The sequence below is a fragment of the Grampus griseus genome (assembly GCF_964374135.1).
Source record: "Grampus griseus genome assembly, chromosome: 20".
NCBI lineage: Eukaryota > Metazoa > Chordata > Mammalia > Artiodactyla > Delphinidae > Grampus > Grampus griseus.
The window spans coordinates 10632665-10646715 of record NC_139014.1 but is presented as its reverse complement, the minus strand read 5'-3'; the positions used below and the strand labels follow the sequence as shown (position 1 = coordinate 10646715).

The following is a 14051-nucleotide window of genomic DNA, read 5'->3' as shown; positions in this document are numbered from 1 at the left end:
CCGCTTTCCTCTGAGACGCGAGCTTGGCTCTTAGCCTGCTCGGAATCATGGCAGCTACAGCTACAATGGCGACGTCGGGCTCGGCGCGGAAGCGGCTGCTCAAAGAGGAAGACATGACCAAAGTGGAATTCGAGACCAGTGAGGAGGTGGACGTGACCCCCACGTTCGACACCATGGGCCTGCGGGAGGACCTGCTGCGCGGTATCTACGCCTACGGTCGGTGAGCTCGGGCCGCGGGCTAGGGCGCCCGCGGGGAGGCGGGGGGCCCAGCCGGGGGTGGTTCCCGAGACTGGGAGTGCGGCCGCCGCGGGGTTGGGGGTCGGGGCTGAGGCCGAGCCCGGGGGCCCTGACGGGCGACCCCTGCCCCCAGCACGTGTCCCCACCCCCGTCTGTGTCGGCCGGTTCGGGTGCTGTTTTCCCGGCGGGGCGCCATGCTGGGTCACGCGAGGGCTGCAGCGTCCCGCGAGGTCTGCAGGGTCCTCCTTGCACCCCGGAGTCACTCATTCAGCAGATGATTGTCTTGCACCTGCCAGGTGCTAGGAACGTGCGCGGCTCTAGGCACTGGCGGCTTAGCAGTGAACCAGGCAGGCCTTAGGGAGCTTGTTATGTTTGGGAGAAGGATTATATAGTCAGTGGTAATGGCTACGAAGAAAATAAAGCGGGATAATTTTATAAGCGTGATTGGCGAGAGGAGAGAGTTAAAATAGAGCACATAGGTAAGGGGGCTCCCAGGAGGGGCTGGCATTTGAGCTGAGATCTGGGCTAAGGAACCCGTTATGAGAAGATTATGGTAGAACTGGGCAGCTGGTGCCAGGACCCTGCAGCTGGGAGCCTTATGCATTCCAGGAACAGAAAGAATCTCCCTGTCCTGGGAGCCTAGGGGCGAGTTTTTTTTTTGGGGGGGGGCGCAGATCTTGAAAACATGGTGCGAGGTGATAGAGTTTGAATTTTATTTCTAAGTGCAGTGGGAGGCCATTGGAGGGTTTTAAGCAGGGAAGTGATGGGATCAGATTTACAGTCACAGGTGGTCCTGGGTGTCTGGATATGGGGGGAGGTGAGGCAGGAGAGGAAGCAGGGAGATGTTAGGAGGCTTTTGTTCCAGTCCAGGGGAGTGATGATGGTATTGTGGTGGAGATGGAGTACTAACAGAGTTTGCTGATGGGTTGAATGTGAGCAGGAGATGAAAGTCCTGGATGTTTGAGTAACTGGGCAGGTGATGATGCCCTCTCCTCAGGCGGGGAGCACTCGAGGGAGCTCTTCTTGAATGAGGAGAGCTTGAGGGACCTGTAAACCATCCAGTAGGAGATGTCAAGGAGGCAGTTGGGAAGAGTTCGGGTTGGGGATGTAGATGGGCGTGATCAGCATCTATGCTTAATGCCTGGGACTGGGGCCGACATCTTTTTTATCCAACAGTTCATGATGTCATGACAGTCTAGCACAGAGAAGGTACGGAGGGAATGGGAGGTGAAGAACCATTGCAGCTGGCCCTCGTAGTGTGGCCGACAGCCCTGCCTGCCTCTTGGCACCCAGGACGTCCCTGCCCTAAAACACTGTTTTTAGTTTCCCATCTACTTGCTGGGTCATCCTGAGGGTTTAAATCATCTGTTATATTTGCTTTTGTGTTAGATGGGAAATTGTACTACATTTTAAAAGGCTACCAAAATTAATTAAAGTACATTATTTGTACGTAAAGTTTTGTTTGTTTACTTGGACAGTAGGGGGGTGGTGTTGTAGTTCATGTAGCTGCATCAAGGCAGGAGGAGTAGATGAAATGGGGTTGTAGGTGATAACAAACAACCTGCAGACTTACTGCTGGTGGGGAGTGGTGACTACAGCACTGATGGGTTTATATTCCTTTTTTTAACTTAAAAAGTAATACAAAAAAAACCCCATTAGTGCAAGTTATTGTAATATAGTCAAACAATACACAAGTAATTGGAGTAAAATATGAGCCTCCCTCACCCCATTCTCCAGGAGTAACCACCAACATTTTTTAACCTAACTGGGGTGTCTCTATTTTGCAACAGTGTTCCTTAGAGATTGTGTCTGTGTAAGATGGTATGTTAGTATAAAAATCCACTTCAGCCTACTTCATTCAGCAGCTGTTTCTTGAGAGCTTAGTACGTTGGACATTGGGTTAAGGAGGGGGTGGGGGATTTTAAAAAGGTAACATCCTCGGCACAAGGAGCTCCAGTGTATGGTTGCAAGTATGCTGTCCTAGTGGTTAGAGCTCATTTCTTCTGTTTTAATTTACAGGTTTTGAAAAACCATCAGCAATCCAGCAGCGAGCTATTAAGCAGATAATTAAAGGGAGAGATGTCATTGCACAGTAAGTCTGCTCATGCAGAGGGGGAGTCAGGTGCTGGTTAGCACAGCAGTGTGTAGTTCAGTGCTTCTTCATTCAGATGCCGTTACCAGCTCTTGCCTTGACTTCAGCTATGGGCTGTTTGTTTTTAGTTTTGCATCCTCCACTCTAGAAAGCTTTCTTTTTTTTTTTTAAGCCAGATTTACTTAACCTATCATTTGGCATATGGAATTGTATATAATACTCTTTTAATAACATTATTCCCTATTTGCCTAATTTTTAAAGACTCATTGACAAAAAAAAAAGTCTGAAGTCGTAGAAAAGAATTATATAAAGAGGAATCTTTTTTTTTGCCACCTCTAACAGCAATTCTATAGATTCTGCAGCTCTGTCACCCCCTGCTGCAAAGGCCACATTTACTGTCCTTATCACCCGTGATTTAAAAGTTGTGACATTATGCCTGAGTCCCACCACCTTGCAGTTAAGATATTGGTCAGGGGGTGTGGGGGAATCGACTTGGAAAAAGCTGCCCAGTGCTTCTGCAGCTCATCTCCTCAGAGCACTGCTGGGGCAGGGGTTACATGAATGGGAGCAGTGGCATGTAGCCCATCACTCTAAATCCCATTTATCTGTGTTTTCTTTACTAGATCTCAGTCTGGTACAGGCAAAACAGCCACCTTCAGTATTTCTGTCCTCCAGTGTTTGGATATTCAGGTAATCTTAAACTTCTCTTTAATCCTAGGAAATACTTCCTTTACCTTCTGTAACTACAGTGTTCAAGAGGTACAGTTCTGGGCTTCCCTGGTGGCGCAGTGGTTGAGAGTCCGCCTGCCGATGCAGGGGACACGGGTTTGTGCCCCGGTCTGGGAAGATCCCACATGCCGCGGAGCGGCTGGGCCTGTGAGCCACGGTCGCTGAGCCTGCGCGTCCGGAGCCTGTGCTCCGCAACGGGAGAGGCCACAACAGTGAGACGCCCGTGTACCGCAAAAAAAAAAAAAAAAAAAAAAAAAGAAGTACAGTTCTTAAATATCTCTAGTTGTACTGATTAAGCACATTTTTTAAAGAGAATCTTAAGTGCACACTAATATCTGAGCTAATATCCTGTCATAAATTCCTTTTTATTTAAACTGAGAGTCTTTTAAAAATTTTTATTGAAATTTTGTTGATTTACAATGCTGTGTTAGTTTCGGGTGTATAGCAAAGTGATTCAGATCTATATAGTTCCCTGTGCTATACAGTAGGTCCTTTTTGGTTATCTCTTTTTTTACATAGTAGTGTGTATATTTTAATCGCAGACTCCTAATTTATCCCTCCCTCCACCCTTTCCCCTTTGGTAACCATAAGTTTGTTTTCTATGTCTGTAAACTGGGAGATTTTTTTAACTAGTGGAAATTCTTGTCTGTAAACAAGAATCCTGACCAGTATACCCATTATCACTGGATACGCAATTTAAGTAACATTCAGGTTCGCTTACCTGAAATCAGATGTGTGGTTAACTTGAGATAATATTCAAAATAGATCTGAGTCTGAATTAGTGCAATCTACCGTGAAGATACTGAGATTCTCTATTTTCCGACAAATTATTTTACCAGGTTCGTGAAACCCAAGCTTTGATCTTGGCTCCAACGAGAGAGTTAGCTGTACAGATCCAGAAGGTAAGACAGTTAAAGATGGCACTGTCATATTTGCAAGTACAGTTCACCCTAAACAACATGGGTTAGAACTGCATGGATCCATTTATATGCAGGTTTTAAAAAATGAATATGTACTACAACACTATATGATGCGAAGTTGGTTGGATCCAAGGTTAGGGAGGGCTGATTGTAAAGTCTGTGTGGATATCTGACTAAGCTGGAGTTGAGCAGTCAGTAGGTGGGCCGGCATACCTAACCTCCCTCCCTAATCCCACGCTGTTCAAGCCAACTGATTGACTTAATCTAATCCGGTTTTTCTGTTCTGTCAGGTTTTTTTCCCCTGATTCCTAACATTTTGTGATAAATCACATATGAGTTGCTGGTTTGTGTGAAGTCATTGTTAGTGTAGCTTGTGTGATTCCAATAGTTTTTTACAATCTTAGAATTGTAATTTTCTTCCAAAAAAATTAAAAATAATTGTAAGTATTTTGTTTTTATAGTATAAACATTTTGGAAGTGTATCTATTAAGATGTTAATAGCATCTGTGGGTGGATAGGATTATGAATTTTATATATTTTCTTATTTTTCTGTAAATACATACTGCTTTTGTAATGAGAAAACAGTAAAACTGACTTCATTCTGGCACAGAAAAGAGTGGAAGGAGGAGACTTGGGCTCTCTGTAGTTTTATGATAGAAATAATGGCATAAACAATACCCGGTGGTCATCTTAAACTAGAATAGAAACAATCTTCATTTTGGGGGAACTCAGATGTTTCGGACTTCATAGCAGTCTTGGGGCAGACTTTGAACGTGAATCTGTGTTTTAATTCAGGGCCTGCTTGCTTTGGGTGACTACATGAACGTCCAGTGCCATGCCTGCATTGGGGGCACCAACGTGGGGGAGGACATCAGGAAACTGGATTATGGACAGCATGTTGTCGCTGGCACACCTGGGCGTGTCTTTGGTAATTGCTTTTGTCTATAAAAAGTGCTTAAACAATAGAGGACCATTTTCAATTTGATATGCTACATAGTGGATTTTTGCATTTGAGTAACTTGTAAGAAGTGGAGGGAAGGTCCCTGAAATGCTGTGGAAACTGGTTGAAATGGCTGGCTCTTATAGCCTGAGGTCTACTTATTTCAAAATCTGATTTTATAGATATGATTCGTCGCAGAAGTTTGAGGACACGTGCTATCAAGATGTTGGTTTTGGATGAGGCTGATGAAATGTTGAATAAAGGTATGAGTAACAAAAGAATTCATTTTCTATTGATGTAAAATTCTTAAATTTTCACCGTGTAAAATGGAAATGTGGAACTAATGAACTCAGTATAAGTAGTATGTTCTTTGTGGAAAACAGTTATGCCCTGGGTGCACTTAGGAACATAAAACTGATTTTTTTATGGTAGTGGTTTGTAAGACTGATGACAACCAGAACAACAGCATTTCAGCCAAACTGATGGGGTACTGCTCGTTGTGTGGTGGGTGAGCACAGATGGCTGCGGCGTGGAGCTGGGATGTGGTGCAGAGATGCCTGGTGGTGGGGAAGGGGTGAACAGATAGCTGAATAAATCTTGTTACATGGCAGTAGGGTATTTTGTGGTTTGGATGTTCCATAATTTATTTCACTAGTTGTATTTTATTGGTTGTCCAGGTTGTTTTTACTCTTTTATCGGTTATTTTTCAAGGTAAATTTCTAGAATTGGGGTGTATTTCATGTATTTCTCCCAAAATGTATGAGGACAAATATGTGAGGACCCGTAAGTCATAGCAGTTTTGCTCTTCGCACAGCAACTGGGAAATGCATAACGACAGCTGTCACCTTGGTTGAGTAACAGCTGCGGGCAGTACCTCACAGTGTCTTCAAGCCTCCCCTCCCTGCACACCCCCCTCCAGTCTTACTTCCATACCAGGGGGTCGGGTGGGTCGTCCCCTTAGACATTGGGGTCACCTGGCGTGAAGGGAATATTTTGCTTCTCAGGAGTCACCAGTAACTCATGGGGTTCTTCTCAAGCGTTTTCCTGTTCCCTGGTTCTTGAGCAGTTCTCTCAGGAGCCTAGAGGCTGATGCCACCCCTTGGAGCAGCCCTCCACCCACCTCTGTCTTGGGCCCCTTACCTGGAGGCCCTGCTCTTCAGCTAAGTTAAAGGTACAGTTACTACAAAGTGAGGTCTCCAGAACCAGTGGCATCTATGTCAGCTGGGAACGTGTCGGAAATGTAGCTTCTGGCCCCCTGATCTCTACAGTCAGAACCTCGCAGCCACCTGTCCGCTTCTCACATGTCAGCCTCCTAACCCGTCCTGCAGAGGTGGTGGTGTGGTGACCCGAGGGCCAGGTCCTGCTTGCCATTGGGTTTTATTCAGCCTGCACCATATGAAATAATGTAAACTAGCTGCATTATTTAATTGGGAGGTTTTTAAATTAAGGTATAATTGACATGTAACATTTTCAGGTGTACAGCATGGGTCAGTATCTGTGGGAGATTTTTTTTTTTTTTTTTTTTTTTGCGGTACGTGGGCTTCTCACTGTTGTGGCCTCTCCCGTTGCGGAGCACAGGCTCCGGACGTGCAGGCTCAGCGGCTTTTTATTTAAGTGGAGATTTTTTTGGTGAAAATCTAGATCTCGGGCATCCCTGGTGGCACGGTGGTTGAGAGTCCGCCTGCCGATGCAGGGGACACGGGTTCGTGCCCCGGTCCGGGAAGATCCCACATGGCGCGGAGCGGCTGGGACCTGCGAGCCATGGCCGCTGAGCCTGCGCGTCTGGAGCCTGTGCTCCGCAACGGGAGAGGCCACAACAGTGAGAGGCCCGCGTACCGCAAAAAAAAGAAAAGAAGAAAATCTAGATCTCTGGATTTATTTAAAATGTGTTAGATCTGGCCACAGTGGATGCATACCCTCACAGAGCAGCAGCAGCTGGAACTGAGATGTGAAACTACCTGCAAGGGTCTGAGGTTGTGGGCTCAGGGCTCAGGTTTCTGTTGCTTTTACCTGTTGGCATCCAGGACTCTTGGGTGGGGCTCTGATCCCTAGAGCACACCAGGGAGAGGAGAGGGGATGTGAGAATTTGGTCCAGCTCTGGAAGAAGCTTCCGTGTGAAATCTTGCACCTTTACAGTCACAGTGCTGCATCCAGTTAAATGTGAACAGTTGATGTGCAACTTCTGTTTCAAAGCGTGCAGCCTTAAAAATTCCCCGTGTGTCTCATTCCTCATCCCAGGTTTCAAAGAACAGATCTACGATGTGTACAGGTACTTGCCCCCGGCCACTCAGGTGGTGCTTATCAGTGCCACACTGCCCCATGAGATCCTGGAGATGACCAACAAGTTCATGACTGACCCTATCCGCATTTTGGTGAAACGGTGAGGATGCCCTACTTCTCAGGTGGGACTAAAACATAGCATAGTTGTATTTGGGTTTTAAAACATGAAATTTCTTTTTAATTTTCTCTTTTGAAAAGCCAGCTTTTATATAGTCTCCTTTGATCCAGTAATTCCAAATTTAAAAATTTGCTGATAGTATTTACTTATTGATGGAATTATTTACGATTGGCAGTAAAATGTGTATTCTATTGAACAGCCGAACACTTTGTTTAGAACCATACAAGGTGTGGTTAAAGGTTCATACTGATCCAGGGCTTGGGCCCATGTGGTGGAAGTGGCGACTCCTAGGAGGATGTGGCTGGCGGGAGGGGCGGGGGTTTAATGCCCAGGCTCCTGGGCCGCTGGGGGTTGGGCCCGTGCCTGGAACAGTCCCTGGCCTGCGCACGTCCTCAAGTTTTGGTTGGAAGGATGAGTTGACAGGATTGTTTGTCCTCCAGTGATGAACTGACTCTGGAAGGCATCAAGCAGTTTTTTGTGGCTGTGGAGAGAGAAGAGTGGAAGTTCGACACGCTGTGTGACCTCTATGACACGCTGACCATCACTCAGGCTGTTATCTTCTGTAACACCAAGAGGAAGGTGCGCGGCCATTCTGGCTCTTTAATGTCCTTGTGGCGAAAACCAAAGATCGGTTTTCATAGAACTTAGGTCAGGTATTTTCTGTTGAGGACCAGAATTACGTGCTTTAGGCTCTGGGTACGTGGTCTCCTCGGGCAGCCACTGGGCTCTGCCCTTTAGCTCAAAGTCACCGTGGACGATGAGCGGACAAGCGGGTGTATCCAGGGAACGTGTGCAGGGTGTTGATCTGGTCCCTTGACTGAAGGCTCCGGGTCATTGGTTCAGGTGGGGCCTGGACACACGTTCTTTGAGCTCCCAGGTGATGCTGATGTGCCGGCAGAGCTGAGAACCCTGGCAGCTCTCCTTGGAATAGGAACAAGATTTGGACCACATTCCAAAAAAGATTTGAACTTAAATTTCAAATGAGAACCGTGACATATTGTCTTTTAAGAGAATTTTTGCCCCGATATTTGCTGGGCAGAATTAAGTTTTCTACACAGCCAGTGAGGATTAGCGTGAGTTTTGTTTATTTATTTATTTATATATATATATATATATATATATATATATATATTTTTTTTTAATTTGGCCGTGCTGGGTCTTCGTTGCTGCGCATGGACTTTCTCTAGTTGTGGCGAGCGGGGACTACTCTTCGTTGTGGTGTGCAGGCTTCTCATTGTGATGGCTTCTCTTGTTGCAGAGCAAGGGCTCTAAGCACGCGGACTTCAGTAGTTGCAGCACACAGGCTCAGGAGTTGTGGCTCGCAGGCTCTAGAGCGCAGGCTCAGTAGTTGTGGTGCACGGTCTTAGTTGCTCCATGACATGTGGGATCTTCCCAGACCAGGGCTCGAACCCCTGTCCCCCGCATTGGCAGGTGGGGTTCTTAACCACTGCGCCACTAGGGAAGTCCCTAGCCTGAGTTTTAAGAGCACTTGTTTATGAATATTCGAATTGGTTCTGCAGGTAATTGACATGAAATCCTGTATACAGTCTCTGGTTTGTGAACTTATGGCAGCATCTGTTGATTCCATCTGTAGGTTGACTGGCTGACGGAGAAGATGAGGGAAGCCAACTTCACCGTGTCATCCATGCACGGGGACATGCCCCAGAAGGAGCGTGAGTCCATCATGAAGGAGTTCCGGTCGGGTGCCAGGTGGGTTGGCTGAGCTCTCTGCTGTGGTCCTGGTGCTGGTGCTGTGGGCCAGCATTTACGGGGTGTTACCCGAGTTTTCCCCCCCACAGCTGAGCTTGGGCAGGTCACCAACTTGCTGGTGAGCAGGGCAGCCACTGCTGCTGTGACAGGTTAGGCTGAGATGAGAACTAGCCTCAACTACGTAGGTTGGTTGCCTTATTTAGAAGCGTATTTTTCTGTTTCCAAATAAATGGAGATTTTCTGTTTATCTTTTTGTATTGGTTTTAGCTTAATCCCACTGTGGCCAGAGAACCCACTTTGTGTGATTTCATCCCCTCAGTGTGTATTCAGACTTGCTTTGTGGCCCAGCACGGGGTCGGTCATTTTACAAATGTTCTCTGTGCTTGGACAAGATGGGTGCTGTGTGGTGTTGGATTTCAGTTGCTAGCTGTATTTCTCAAACCTGCATCCTTACTCTTTTTCCCTTAAGCCTTGTTTCATCAGTGTTGAGAGTGCCGGTTTTCCTCTTGGGGGTTCTGTCCGTTCTTGCATTATGGGTCCAGAGACCTGAGTGTACAAGTTCAGAATTACTACATTTCTGGAGGATTTAGCTTTTGCTGTGGAAGTGTCTGCCCTTCTCTACTAGGGCTTTTGTCCTGAATCCTGCTCTGTCTGACCAGCAGCACCGGCTCTGAACGCTTGGTGTCTCCTTAGTACCACCTTTCTTCCTTCACCTCTGGTTTGTAGACTTAAGCTTTAGATGGATTTCATGCAACCAGCATATAGTTGGGTTTTATTTTTCCTTTTAATCTAATGATAATTGCTGTCTTTTTTTAAAATTTATTTATTTTTGGCTGCATTGGGTCTTCATTGCTGCGGGGCTTTCTCTAGTTGCGGTGAGTGGGGGCTACTCTTTGTTGCGGCGTGCGGGCTTCTCATTGTGGTGTCTTCTCTTGTTGTGGAGTATGGGCTCTAGGCGTGTGGGCTTCAGTAGTTGTGGCTCACGGGCTCTAGAGCGCGGGCTCTAGAGCGTAGGCTCAGTAGTTGTGGTGCACAGGCTTAGTTGCTCTGTGGCATGTGGGATCTTCCTGGACCAGAGCTCGAACTTGTGTCCCCTGCATTGGCAGGCGGATTCTTAACCACTACGCTACAAGGGAAGCCCATAATTGTCTTTTAACTGGAACATTTAGTCCAGTTTCGTTTAATGTAAATACTGATATATTTGGTTTTAAATTGACCATCTTATATCTTGTCATTTCTCTTGTGTGGTTCTTTTTTCTTTCTTTAGTTTGGATTTTTTGTTGTTGTTATTCCTTTTCCCCACTTTTTTTTTTTTTTTTCCTTGCGGTACGTGGGCCTCTCACCGTTGTGGTCTCTCCCATTGCGGAGCACAGGCTCCGGAGGCGCAGGCCCAGCGGCCATGGCTCCCGGGCCCAGCCTCTCCGTGGCATGTGGGATCTTCCCGGACCGGGGCACGAACCCATGTCCCCTGCATCGGCAGGCGGACTCTCAACCACTGCGCCATCAGGGAAGCCCTCCCCACTTTTTATTTTGGAAAATGTTTCTTTCTTTATGTTATTTAGTGGTCACCCTGAAGAGTCATCAGCAGCTGTGGTTGCTTGGTACTTTTACCATCTCCTCTGAGAGCACAGAGAACTTGAAACCCTGACTTCAGTGACACGCACCCCCCAGACTTCTGTCACTGTTGTCATGTGTTTTAATTTACATATATTCAACCTCAACAAGAAATTTGTGCTTTGTATCATTCCATAATTCATATAATGAATGCTGCACAGTGACCATACTCGTTACTCTTCTGTTTTTCCTTTATCTCTGAGCTTCCATCAGGGATGCATTTTAATATATACATATATATGTATATATTTTTTTAATATATACATATATATACATATTTGTTTATTTATTTTGGCTGCACCAGGTCTTAGTTGTGGCACATGGGATCTTTAGTTGCGGCATGCATACGGGACCTAGTTCCCCGACCAGGGATCAAACCTGGGCCCCCTGCATTGAGAGTGCAGAGTCTTACCCACTAGACCATCAGGGAAGTCCCAGGGATGCATTTCCTTGTGCTTGAAGAATGTCTTTCTGTATTTAGTTTGGGTCTGCTGGTAACAAAATGTTTAAGTTTCTTTGGAAATGTCTGCTTCATCTTGAAACACCTCCTTCTGATGTGTTGAAGGAGGCAATCCAGGCGGGATCAGTCCCAGACATCCTGTGGACACCAAACTCTGCAGACATTCTAATCCCTTATATGAAGTGGCCTAGTGCAGTCGGCCCTCTCTATCTGGTGTTTCTTGGTTGTGTCAGTCCTGTGGGGATGTCACCTGCTGCTGCTCATGTAAAACAGTGTCTTCTCTGCAGGCTGCTTCTTAGGTCTGTTTTGTTTATGTGGTTTCACGCTGATGGGTCCATGTGTGATTCAGTCTTACTCCTTCCGTTTGGCACTTCTGTGACTCTTGGCCTTACCCCTCTGTTGGTGCTTTGGCCCCATTCTTTCCTCTTCCTCTAGGGCTCCAGTTATATGTGATTATCTGGCAGGATTATTTTCTCCTATTCTGCTGTCCCTTCAGACTTTGAATGCTTCTAGACCAGCGATGTCCAATAGAAATATAATTCAAGTAAACATATGTCATTTAACCCAATATATCATATCACTTCAACATGTAATCAACATTAAAAATATTAACGAGGTTTTTTGCATTTTTTTTGTACTAAGTATTCAAATCCAGTGTGAATTTTACACCGTAAGACAATCTCATTTCAGACCAGCCACTCTGGTGCTTGGTGGGCTGGTGGCCTCAGCATTGGATAGTGTGGGTCTGTGGTGTGTCAGATTCTGTCCTGTGTGAAGGACAGAGAGGTGTGAGTTGCATTTCTAATTTGAAGATACTGTAAACACTGCACCAAAATCAGTGAGGCCGCTGTACTTGAGTTTTTGCTAGACAAAAGTAAAATGTCCTTCCCAATTATTGGTATGGGACTGGCTCGAAACAAATTAAATGTAGTAGTGTAAAAGATAGCCAAATTGTTTTTTTTTTTTATCAGCACACATGACCTAAGTAATGAAATATACCAAACGCGCCTTCTGAACGCGGCTTTCTGGTGCTGTCCCTTGTGCCTCAGCCTGCAGAGGGGCCAGTGTGAGGGGCCCTGATGTGTTCATAGCCGGTCTGACCCTTTTATGCTAAGGTGATTGTCTCAAATGCCTTTCTTTGTGCAGCCGAGTGCTCATTTCTACAGACGTCTGGGCCCGGGGGCTGGACGTGCCCCAGGTGTCCCTCATCATTAATTACGACCTGCCCAACAACAGAGAGCTGTACATACACAGGTAGGCAGCACAAGTTTTTCTTTGGTTTCAGTCTTGTTGATGGGTTTACTGAAACCTTTTTTGCTATGTTTACTGAAGTGATTTTGCTTTATTGTTGAAGAATTGGGCGATCAGGTCGATATGGCCGAAAGGGCGTGGCCATTAATTTTGTGAAGAATGATGATATCCGAATCCTTAGAGACATTGAGCAGTACTACTCCACTCAGATTGACGAGATGCCCATGAACGGTAAGACAATAAATCCATATTTGTGATTGTTTTAGAGAGAGCTTCCTGGTTCCTGGTTTGGGGCACTTGAGGTTTTTCCCGCTTTATTTTTCTTTTGTTTTTGAGAAGTCTTTTGTGAGCCTTTAGTTAAATTTACAAATTTTCACTTGTTTGTATTCTTCCTTCTTGTTTATCTTCTCTTTCAGTTGCTGATCTGATTTGAACAGTCTGCTTGCTGGAGCCTGTTCACCTATTTTGTATCAATTTGGAAATATTTAGGGGCGGTTTCTATTTAATGGGGTTTATGTGAATTCTCTTCTCAAAGCCCCCACAGGACAAACTTTGGAGATTCTGCCACCTTTTCTTACCCACATGTAAATAATGCATTGCTTTAAGTCTTTTTCATTAAACATTTAAAACTTTTCCCATAAACTCTAATTTGTATTTCTTTATAATTTTTGTTTGCCCTCAGCTTTTCTAGTAACCTGCTGTCTGTATGATCTTGGGCAGTCATTTCACTCTTTTTTGATCTTTAAGATGGTGAAATGGAAGTGGTAAGCTGCCTGGCCTCTCCACACTTACCCAGATTGGTACCCAATCCCATTTCTTATGGATGGCAGGTGGGGGAGTTGAGACCATAAATACTTTTCTCTGGGTTGGCCTGGGTCTGTGTGCCCAGATGCAGAGGGGCAGGATGGCACCCTGGGCAGATAACCAGGAGGAAGGATTCACCAGCCAGGCTCCCTCTGGACTAATGAGCCCACCGGTCACAGCTGAGGAGGGGTTGTGCACAGGGCACCATCGGTGATTCAGGGAGGGGCAAGCAGGAAACAAGCCAGAAGGTAAGACACCTGAGAAACTTAACCTAATTGAGATGCTGTCAAGTAAGGTAACAAAGAAATGGCAAACATCCACGGAAATGTGTATCCTTGGGGGTGATTCAGAAGTGTTATGTTTTCATAACCATTAACCCTGAGTGTTGGTGAAGGTGTAGGGGGCGTGATGGTGGTGTTAGTAGGTACAGACTTTTTGGAAAGCAGCCTGGCTCTTGGGCAGTAGGAGAAATTAGAATACTTCCCTTTGAGGGCGTCCTTCTGCGTAGGCAGTAGTCTGGAGTGCAGACTGCACAGGTGAGCTCACCAGTGTCCTCCAGCACCAGGAAAGGAGTGCGTATCACTGGGGGCTCGGGGAGGGAAGCAATAGGACATTGGCACTGACGCACGTGGGTGGAGGTTCTTGGGCAGGTGCTTGGGGCCACTTGAGTCACAGGTCAGGTGGGTTCAGCTGTAATCCATGGTGGCTAAGTGTTGAAACAAGGGGCTGGTGTGTCAGGTTAGACAGAAATGTTCACAGCATTATTCATAATAGCTGAAAAGTGGAAATAACCCAAGTGCCCATCGACTGAAAGATGTGGTAAGTACACATGAATATTATTTGGCAATAGGAAAGAATGAAGTGCTGACACGTTGCAATATGGATGAACCTTGAAA

General features: G+C 46.0%; 1 protein-coding gene across 2 annotated transcripts; it reads left to right on the top strand.

The window, feature by feature from the left end:
- Position 1: 1 nt before the first annotated feature.
- On the top strand, positions 2 to 12980 carry EIF4A3 (eukaryotic translation initiation factor 4A3; the record flags this gene model as incomplete). 2 transcript variants are annotated; one of them, XM_082679734.1, is made up of 12 exons in its annotated part: positions 2 to 216; positions 2257 to 2329; positions 2953 to 3019; positions 3898 to 3960; positions 4774 to 4906; positions 5101 to 5181; positions 7157 to 7298; positions 7757 to 7895; positions 8911 to 9026; positions 12247 to 12354; positions 12455 to 12582; positions 12768 to 12980. In XM_082679734.1, exons 1-12 carry the CDS (start codon positions 48 to 50, stop codon positions 12782 to 12784), a joined length of 1236 nt encoding a protein of 411 aa, XP_082535860.1. In that variant the 5' UTR covers positions 2 to 47. The 2 variants fall into 2 exon arrangements, with proteins under 2 accessions (XP_082535860.1, XP_082535859.1); XM_082679733.1 differs by lacking the exon at positions 12768 to 12980 and having other exon boundaries at positions 12455 to 12608.
- Positions 12981 to 14051: the final 1071 nt, after the last annotated feature.